The sequence below is a fragment of the Saccopteryx bilineata genome, chromosome 1 (assembly GCF_036850765.1).
Source record: "Saccopteryx bilineata isolate mSacBil1 chromosome 1, mSacBil1_pri_phased_curated, whole genome shotgun sequence".
NCBI lineage: Eukaryota > Metazoa > Chordata > Mammalia > Chiroptera > Emballonuridae > Saccopteryx > Saccopteryx bilineata.
In genome coordinates, this window is record NC_089490.1 from 307,211,155 (window position 1) to 307,220,185 (window position 9,031).

Genomic DNA, 9,031 nt, shown 5'->3' on the forward strand with positions numbered 1-9,031 from the left:
TTTTTGTTAATGGGAGCAGGAGTGTGTGTGGTAAAGGTAGCCCATACTCAGTTCATATTATATCTTTGAGTTACCCTCTTCAGCTAAGTACCACTATTCACAACCTACACAGTGGCAACTCTGTGGCACCGTCTCTCATTCACTTGGGCTTGCCTCCTGTATCTCCTGTCCCTTAGTTCATCCAGCCCAAGAGCCTTCCCTTTCCCTCCCTCTAGCTCCCTTTCCCATCCTCAGAATCAGGGCACCCCCACTAGTAAGGAAGAAAGGTTGAGTCAGTAGGTGGGTTTTTCTTTTTCTTTCTTTTTTGTACATTTATTGAATGGTCTCTAAGAAAAGGGCCCAGCAGTGGGAGGGAAAAGGGAGGACTCAGAGAAGCAGGGGACCAGGAAGAGAGCACCCCGTTTTGGAGTCCTGGGCCAGAGGACCCACACCTGCTTGGGCATAAATCCAGCCGGTGCCCTATGCTGCAGGCCCTGATCTCAGACAGCCTCTGTCCCATTCCCTGCCAGCTGCAGGACAGGCCCCCACCCCACCTCCTAGTCATTAACAACATTCCAGGGGGCCAGCCTTCCTGGATGGTGTGGCTAACAGTGTCACACTCCACTTCTCTAGCAGTGGGAGAGCATACACTTTCTTTCCTGTGGGCATCAAGCGAAGACAGGGGAGCTGTGCCAGTCAGAATATACCAGAAATCCAGAAAAGGTGCTGTCCGTCTTGATGCTGGCATAGATGCCAATGTAATCACCCACACCCACCTGCACCCACACCTGGTCCTCGGGCTCCAGCCTCACCATGGCGCCCCCCGAGAGCGAGGCTGGTTTGGGCCACCCTCCAAAAAATTGGAAGAAAGAAGCGATGGACTCGCCATTCTTGACCAGATCGAACTGCAGGCTAGTCCGGTAGACGGTGGCGTGGACCGCGAAGTAGTAGACCCCGGGAACCTGGCAGGTGAACTTGCCGGTGGCAGCGTCGTAATGACCCTGCTCGTTCACCAGCACCCGGTCGAAGGGTAGGGGCGCGTCCAAGGGCGGAGGCACCCGGCTCTCGGAGCGCTTCGCACTGAAGGCAGAGCGCGGAGGCACCGAGCACTCCCCCGCAGGCCCGGCCGCCCCCGTGAGGCCTGCCTCTCCTTGCGGTCCAGGTTCCCCGCGGGGCCCCGGCAGTCCTGCGGGGGTAAGGGGGGCGGTTCGGGTGAGTGTAGCGGCCCGTCCACCGCAGCGGGATGTGTGTGGGGCGACTCCAAGGAGCCTCCCCATCCTCTCTAAGCTCCCCAGCCGCCACTGCCTCGGCCCGCCCCGGCCCGCCCCACGCACCAGCGTCCCCATATCCATCCCTGCATCCTGCCGGGCTGGGGCAGATCTGACCGCGGGTCAGAGGGTCCGGGAGCTCGGGCCCCGCGGGCTGAGTCACTCTCTCCTATCCCCGCCCAGGGCAGAGCGGGACCGGGTGGGGTCGGAGCGGCGCCCCCTGGCGGGACAGCCGAGCCCTGGGCCTTGCCGCCCCGCAGAGCCGGAGCAGGGGCCGTGCCAGCTCCGACGCCCCCGTGGCCTTCTTACCCGGCCTCCCGCCCTCGCCTTTCTCTCCGGGAGCCCCGGGCGCGCCGTCTCGGCCGTCTCGGCCGTCGCGGCCAGGCAGGCCCTGACTGCCATGGTGGCCCGGCGTGCCTGGAAGGCCAGGGTGTCCCGGGCACAGGCTGGGGATCTTGTTGTCGTCCAGCGGGGGCGAGCCGGCCGCCAGGCCCAGGAGCAGCAGGGCGAGGAGAGGCCTCATGGCGCTGGCACGGGGAGCCCGAACGCCGGGGTCCTCTCGTAGTCTGTGGGCCGGGCAGGACAGGAGTCGGGCCCTAGAATTCTGGGACCTGCCTTGCTCTCCAACACAGCTCAGCCGAGCCGGTCCCCACCCCACTGCCATGTCTCTGGAGCTGAGCGGCCGAGGGGAGACGAAGGATGGGGTGCCCCGACCCAAGATCCCTGAGAGCACAGCTGAGAAGGAAGGGAGAGCCCTCCCCGCCCCCCGGCCCGCGCGCAGTCTTTCTCAGTCCCCTCCCCCATCCCCATTTCCCCTCCACCAGACTCACCCCTTCCCAGTTCTCGGGCGGTCCCCTCACTGTGGCTTCCTTCTGGACCCTCCAGCTAACTCCTATCCCCTCCTCTGCGCTTCCCTCCAGCCGGGTGACCCCTGCCCTCGAGGTTCGTTCGCCTGGCCCTGCCGGTTTGCTCTCTGCCTGCTCTGCTCCGCTCCTCCCAGACTCCAAGAGGAAACCAAGAGCTCCCGTCGGGAATAGCGGGGTGGGGTGGGGGTGGGGTGGGGGGTGGGAAATAACTCGTGGTATGCCAGGCGGCCGGCCAAACTTTTGGGAGAGAAAGGAGGGGGAGAGAGACTTAAGACGGAGAGGCAGAACCGTGGGACAGACACTCAGGGCACCTATTGCTCCAAGGAGCTGGAAGGAGAGTTAGTACGGTGACCGAGACTAAGAACAAGACGCCATTCCAGCGAGAACTGAGGGTGGAGGGTTCTAGAGGCAGGTAGACAACTGGATCCCCAGGACTTAGGACCTGCCACATTCCTAGGCACTGACTGAGTAAATAAAAAAAGTTAAACGGCATGTGATAGAGAAACCTAGAAAGAAGCAGATGGAGAGGCGGAAGGCAGATGACAGGAAACAGAGGTCAGAGGCTTGGGTGGGACCCAGTCTAGCTCATCAATGGCACAGCTTGGAGTCAGGCCTGCTGCCTGCAGCAGATGGAACTAGTAATGGGACAGGGAGGGAGCTAGGGAAGTGGGAGGGTCTCATTAGCCTGGTTAAGGACTTCTCTCCTTCCTGGGAGGTCCCAGAGAAGAGGGGCAGAGTCCCATGATAGTCCACCTTCATTTGTCCTGGTACTGCCCACCCTGAAAGGTAAAGAAGGATGGTAGGCAGAGGGCAGGGGTCCACTTCAGTGTCAGGGCTGGGCACAAGCCTCCAGGCCAGCTGCCTCAGGCAGCCTGTTGCAGTTGAAGGGCCACGGGGTACCCAGTTGTGCCAGGCCAGACTGACACTGGTACTCTGCCTCCTGGCAGACAGAGCGGCAAGGTGGAAGGACACTTCCTAGTGGGGTGCAGTGGGGCACCAGCAGCCCGCAGAGGAGCCTCCGGAAATTCTGGTAGCAGGGCAGATTTGTGAGGCTCTGTGGAAGGAGATCAGCCCTCAGGCACCTGTACCCCAGGCTCCCTCCCCTTTTGGGGGGGTCCCTCCTTATTTCTTCCCAGAGTACCTCGTAACCTCTGAGGACCTCCATCACCTCCTCCTGGGTGGCTATGCCAACCCAGATGTTAGGGAAGGCCGTGGTGTTGTAGCTTAGCCCAATGCACATCTCCACTTGGACAGGCTCACAGGCCATCTCTGCAGGGTGAGGGGAGGGTCACTGTGGGGACCACTCACTGGCTCTGTGACTGGGGGCAAGTCACCTAATCATTCTATATAGGTCAGAAGGGGTTGTTGTGAGACTCAAAGGAGATAAAATGGAGAGATGCTCTAAAGTATTGAGGATTCTGTTCTCCTCCAGAGCCTGTTCCAAGCATCATTGGCCAGTGTGGGCATCATGCAGACATCACTTTGATCTCAGGGAGAATGGAGCAGAGACCATTCAGCATCTAGAAGAAACTTCCCTGCTTTCACCTTCATCTTTAAGGTGAGCTGTGGGGAGGGACACTCTCTGTCTCTCTCTCTCTGTCTCTCTCTCTCTCTGTGAGAAGGCTAGGCTGGTTCTTGTCGGCTCAACCATTGATTCCCATTTAACTTCGGGTGACATAGGATTCTGTGAAGTCAGGATGGTGAACCCCCCTCATCAGGGAAAACAGGGATGGCCATTATGAAGTGTGTTGTAAATGGGTACCCAGCCTGCTCCAGGCTGACATGCCCTGTCCATGGGGCCCTGATGCTGGCCTCTCACCTGGAGGTGGGAACAAGGGGCGGCTGCACTCGTCACCGCCGCTGTCTGTACACTCTCTCCATGTGTCACACATCCACTGCAGACCCTTACAACCTCTGTCCTGGCAGGAGGACTCTCGGGGCCCACAGCGGTCTGTAGGCACATGAGGAATGGCAGTGCCCTGGGCTATGTCTGTCCCCCACTGCCTTCACAGTCCCCTGACCAGAGTCTAGAGCTCTCCCAGTTCTTCTGGGGGCACTTCTACTGCCCACACCCACTTGCCCCAGGGCACCTACTCTCTGTGGCATTGAGGGCCTGGTAGGTGGCTGAGAAGCCCGTGCTGCTGATGCCATGATCTGTCCTAAAGAGCACAGCCAGCTGATGGTGCGAGGAGAGGAGGCGTGGGGGCAGCTCTGCTCCACAGAACCTGCCCGGAGCAAAGAGCAGTTGTGGGCATGGGATTCTTGGCTGGCGGGCTGCAGTGTGGCTGCCCACAGGCCTCACTTGGAGCTCTGGGCGATGCCAAAGAGGACGGGAGGCATGTCTGAGTTATGGAATTTAGGGTCTGGTGAGGAATACACATGTATTTAGTAGACAAAGTATTAAACAAACTGCTTGAACTCAAGCCACTGTGAGATGGGAAAAATCAGCGAGTGTTTCTGAGAGAAGGGTAAAAAAGTGTGTGGGACAGCTGGGATGGGGCACTGGGAAAGGGCCCCCGAGTGAAGGGTGATAGAAGGAACAAAGGCTTTGAGGTGAGAAAGGGCAGGTCTTTTTTAGGGTGATGATGAAGAGATCCCTGGCTTGGAGTACTCAAAGAAAATGAAGCAAGGGAAAAGTTGGGCTAATCCGTAGGAAGCTATGACTGTCAGACTGGGGAGGATGGGGCTGATGCTGGGCTCCTCCCCAGTGCTGCTGGTACCTGCCCAGGAGGCTGCGGTCCCCCGAGCTGCTAGTCTCGTGCACCTCCACATAGACAGACCTGCACTCTTCCTGTGCTTCCAGGCTGAACTTGTGAAACTGTAGTTCTATGCCATGTCCAGCAGGAACTGAGATATACCAGGTGCAAAGCTGGGGGAGGGCATAGACGGCATAATTCACATGTTTCTTCTGTTCCAATCTGGGCATCCAGGCTGAGCACCAGAAGCACTTTTTCTCTGTTGCAGGCTAGACAGGGTGTGCATGGGTGGTGCCCACCTAGCTCTGATAGGTGCTTCTTCTGATAGGAAGGGCCTTTGAACTTGTCTGGCCTCAGGGATAAGTTTACTAAGCATGGGAACATCTGGGTATGTAGTAGGCACTTAATAATGCTCCCTTCCTGCCTACTTGATCTCTGGCCTTCCCAAGTACAAGGCAGTGTCTACTATGCTGTTCCCAGTCACACTAACCGGGTACTCAGGTGGGTCCACGGGTACCACACTGCCCTACCCATGGATTGTTGGCTTACCTGTTGGTGAGGGTACTCCTGCAGGTAGCTGGGAGCAGAGAAGTTGCCTTGGAGTCCAGTCAGGTTTCCCCCACATCCTGTAGAGAAGAGGAGGGTTCATGAGTTGGCCAGCATCTGTGCCTTTGCCCACTTGGGCCGGCGGTGACTGCTTAGGAGAGTTTTGGCCATGTCTGTGGGGAAACAAGTTCTAGGCCAGAAGAATGACCAGGCAGGTTTGGGCTGAGCCAGAGCTGGGCGCCCAGCCTGAAGCCAGACCTGATGCCTGAAGGCAGCACCCGCTCTGAGGCTGATGGGGCCCATACCGGAGAACTGGGCACTGCAGTTGTTCTCATCACTGCCGTCCGCACAGTTGGCAAAGCCGTCACACACTGAGTCAGGTAGCAGGCAGATGAGCTGGTCACAGGGGAACTCATCATGGGCACAGCTCCCTGCGAGGGAGTGTTGGGATTCAGAAACACCAGAGTCTCCACGCACTTTGCCAGTGCTGGGAGAGGCTGGAAGGGAGGGAAGGGGGTCATTGACAGGTGGCTAGGGACAGGGCGGGAAAACACTCACCATGCCCGGGATCCACAGCCTGGTACCAGGCATGGAAACCAAATCCTTCCACACTGCTGTCAGAGACAAAGGCCACCCGGAGCTGGCTGGCATTGGTGTTGAGTGTGGGAGGAGGCACCCTCCCACACACTCTGCAGGAAGCCAGGTTAGGGGTGATGGGGTAATAGAGGCTCAGAACACAGGGCCAGCCAGAATGGAGCCTGCCCAGGCCCTGTGGTTCTTTCCTCAAGCACCAAATTGTGACATGTGGTCAAAAAGGCTCCTTTCATTTCCTGGAAAGCTGTGACATTCCTAGCATCTATTTGTCTGTCCTTGCAGCATTTATTCATGGGAAAGGAGGTAGGGGCTTGATTTTACAGATCTGGACACTGTAGTTAGAGAGGGGAAGTGAACTTCTCAAGGTCATGTACCAAAGTGATAGCAGAGCTGGGTCCTGAGGTCAAGACTCTTAATTTCCTCCCAATCAAGCCATTTTCATTGTAGCTCCCTGGCTCTGCCCTTCAGATAGAAATTCGGGACAGGGAGGGAATCCCGGGGGGCAGAGGAACCCACCTGAGGAGGGGGCCTTCAGGCTCGGGGGAGATTTCCAAGCGATCAAAAAGACAGGAGGACATACTCTCCGTGCTGAGAGCATCAATCTTGAGCTGTATTGCATGGTGTGTGGACACCTGGATGTGCCACACGCAGTGGGAATTGGGCGGGTAAGGGTCTGGGTAGTTGGGGCTGCTGAAAAAGCCTCTTGGTCCAGGAAGAAGGCCCCCACAGGCTGCAGAGATAGAGGTTATAGTTCAGAGGTCAAAAGGAGAGCGACCCTTTTTTACAAAGGTGCCTCTTCCTGGCCCCCATCCCTTCTGCCATCTTGGGCCCTTCAGGAAGGTCTGCCCTTAGTACTCACTGGACTGGGGTGTGGTGCTCATGCCTGCCTCCTGCTGCTCTTTAGTGGTCTCAGTTGCGTGAGACGTGATGGTGGTCATGGTACAGGGCGTGCCAGTAATGGGGAGGCCTCTGGCAGGCAGTGGATGATAGGAAGCCCCAAATGGGGGTGCAGCCTGCAACTCTGGGAACAGGAAGATGGGGCAGTGGGGTTCAGAGGAGCTTGATCCTTGTGTAGGTGGATAGCATCACTTACAGAGTCTAATTTTAAAGCCCTTCTCCTGCTGGCCTTGGGTACTTACGGACCAGGATGATGGCCACCAGCAGCCCCAGCAGCAGGAGCAGCAGACTGGCCAGTAGGAGGACACACAGCCAGGAGAAATGGCAGTCTAGCTGCAGCCCTCGGGGACGCCAACCTGAGGGTGGGTGGGAGGGGTTTTGATACCCCTTCCCTCAAGCACCCTCACTGTGCCTCTCACTCCTACCCCCAGGTCAGTCCTTGAAAGGGTTACCATGCCAGGGAGCTTGGGTGCCACAGCGGGCATTCTCCTGGAAGGCCAGTGGAGGGCAAGGTGGTCCTGATTCAGGTTCAAAAGCAGGATTGCAGAATTCAGTCTGAAAGGAAGAGATTTGAGGGTGAATGGTGGCACTGCCTGGCAGGTTGTCCATTGGGCACTGCCAGCCCTAGGCAGGCAGCTGAGTTTCAGAAGAGTGGTCTTTGTGGTCCTTACCTTGCTCAGCTCTGCTGACTCCATACACAGGATGACATCCGAGCAGTCCTTCATGGCTCAAGGGTCTGCATGGCTTTCTGAAGTCCTTGCAAAAGCCCAGGACCCCCAAGGGCCCACTTCCTGACCCCAAAGCCCCTATCAGAGTGGTAGCCTGTGCTTCCTGAAGGAACGGTCTACCAGGCCAGACCAGCTCTCAGGCCACAATTGGCAGACTGGCTTGGTTGGGCTCCTGGCTACTTCAGCTGGTGGGGGGGCACCAGCTAGAAGGAATTTGCAAAGGCATGAAATGGCCCCTTAATCCAACTCAGCTGAGGATGCTGAGGTCAATACCCTGGCACAAAGCAGCAGTCCTTAAAGGCACAGATTGTGGCTGAGACCATCTCACAGAGAAAACTAGGTGTTCTGTGTGTGGGGTGTGGCCAGGGGAGTACTGAGTGAGCACCTGAGGGGTTTGAGGAGGGGAAGAGGACCAGGGAGCTGCTTTGCAGGAATGAAGGAATCTTAGGAGCTGGGTGTAAGAGTTTGGCAGCTTCAAGGCCCTGGACAAAACCAACTGTCCACTGCTTCTCCCTCTTAGGGTGACTGGGGCATTAGCCAAGCCTGAGTCTGTGGAAGGCCCCCGTTAAAGTGCCTGTGTAACCAGGACAAGGAGATAAGCCCTTACATGAAGAACATAGTATGTATGGGCTGCTTATGTCTATGCTGCTGTGAGTGGGGAAAATTGAGGTGTTGGCTCCCTCTTTCTGGGATCCCTCAGCCTGCAGGAGAAAGGATGGAGGAGAAAGAGAATGTGCTCAAGGCCTTGGACAAGGTTGGTCAGGGTGGGCCCGTCAGATGGGCTGTGGAGTCTGGCAGTTGGTTCCATCTGCTGTCGCAGGATAGGAAGTCTATACTTTGCAAACAAGATCACTTCAGGCCTCTTCCTCCATCAGTGAGGTTCTGTTGGAAATTCCTAGCCTGGCCCGACTATGCTCAGGGAGAAAGGAAAGGGATGGTTACCCTGATCTGTGTTAGCTGTGCTTGGGCTGAGAGTCAGGGACGGCGGGAGGTGGGGAGGCTGCCACCTACAGAATGCCTGCTATATGGCAGGCCTTGGGCGAGTTCTTCCACGCTGTGTTTCTCTTTTAGTCACTCTATGACTAAAATAGCACAACTATTTTTCAAATGATGGCACTGAGGCTCCGAGAGCTTAAGTAACTTCCCCAAGTTCACACAACTGGTCAGATACAAAGACAAGAGTTGAATGTAGGTAGATCCAAAATGCATGCTTTCTGACACCCTTCCTTGACCTTACACTGGAGCCAAGGCGCAAGGGGGAAACAAAGTGGCGGAACTCAATGGGGAGAAAAAAAGCAAAGGGGACAGATTCTGTGTTCCTAAGGCAGTCCTCCCACCCAAGACATTGCCCTGACCCCAAGTTCTACTCCACTCTCTCCCTGTAGGGCCTTGGGCTGCTTCTGTCTAGGGGGAAGGCCTTTTCCTGGACCTTCAGATGTGAACTGCATTGAGGAATT

The 9,031-nt window shown here is 57.0% G+C and overlaps 2 protein-coding genes across 5 annotated transcripts; both read right to left on the minus strand.

Annotated features, from left to right (window-relative positions):
* Positions 1–280: 280 nt before the first annotated feature.
* Positions 281–2,293, minus strand: C1QTNF5 (C1q and TNF related 5). Of its 2 annotated transcripts, XM_066246858.1 has the most exons (3): positions 2,078–2,293; positions 1,557–1,813; positions 281–1,165 (listed from the first exon to the last, which is right to left on the minus strand). In XM_066246858.1, exons 2-3 carry the CDS (start codon positions 1,768–1,770, stop codon positions 648–650), a joined length of 732 nt encoding a protein of 243 aa, XP_066102955.1. In that variant the 5' UTR covers positions 1,771–1,813; positions 2,078–2,293; the 3' UTR covers positions 281–647. The 2 variants fall into 2 exon arrangements, with proteins under 2 accessions (XP_066102955.1, XP_066102948.1); XM_066246851.1 differs by lacking the exon at positions 2,078–2,293 and having other exon boundaries at positions 1,557–2,024.
* A 3-nt stretch (positions 2,294–2,296) lies between these two features.
* On the minus strand, positions 2,297–7,763 carry MFRP (membrane frizzled-related protein). 3 transcript variants are annotated; one of them, XM_066246814.1, is made up of 13 exons: positions 7,518–7,763; positions 7,299–7,401; positions 7,089–7,202; positions 6,809–6,970; positions 6,466–6,679; positions 5,914–5,969; positions 5,661–5,786; positions 5,359–5,435; positions 4,834–4,982; positions 4,208–4,338; positions 3,933–4,064; positions 3,255–3,382; positions 2,297–3,167 (listed from the first exon to the last, which is right to left on the minus strand). In XM_066246814.1, the coding sequence occupies exons 1-13, from the start codon at positions 7,569–7,571 to the stop codon at positions 2,943–2,945; spliced, it is 1,671 nt and encodes a 556-aa protein (XP_066102911.1). In that variant the 5' UTR covers positions 7,572–7,763; the 3' UTR covers positions 2,297–2,942. The 3 variants fall into 3 exon arrangements, with proteins under 3 accessions (XP_066102911.1, XP_066102902.1, XP_066102919.1); XM_066246805.1 differs by having other exon boundaries at positions 5,914–6,044; XM_066246822.1 differs by lacking the exon at positions 7,089–7,202 and having other exon boundaries at positions 5,914–6,044.
* Between the last annotated feature and the right edge of the window lie 1,268 nt (positions 7,764–9,031).

Excerpts from the sequence above, each read along its gene's own strand:
- MFRP (XM_066246805.1), bottom strand. The coding sequence starts at position 7,571 with ATGAAGGACTGCTCGGATGTCATCCTGTGTATGGAGTCAGCAGAGCTG. Across the intron at positions 6,045-6,465 it reads CCTGAAGGCCCCCTCCTCAG|AGTGTGTGGGAGGGTGCCTC; the intron begins GTGGGTTCCTCT and ends GGCTTCCTGCAG. Across the intron at positions 5,787-5,913 it reads GGCTGTGGATCCCGGGCATG|GGAGCTGTGCCCATGATGAG; the intron begins GTGAGTGTTTTC and ends ACTCCCTCGCAG.
- C1QTNF5 (XM_066246851.1), bottom strand. The coding sequence starts at position 1,911 with ATGGCAGTGGGGTGGGGACCGGCTCGGCTGAGCTGTGTTGGAGAGCAA. Across the intron at positions 1,166-1,556 it reads AGGCGAGGGCGGGAGGCCGG|GACTGCCGGGGCCCCGCGGG; the intron begins GTAAGAAGGCCA and ends TTACCCCCGCAG.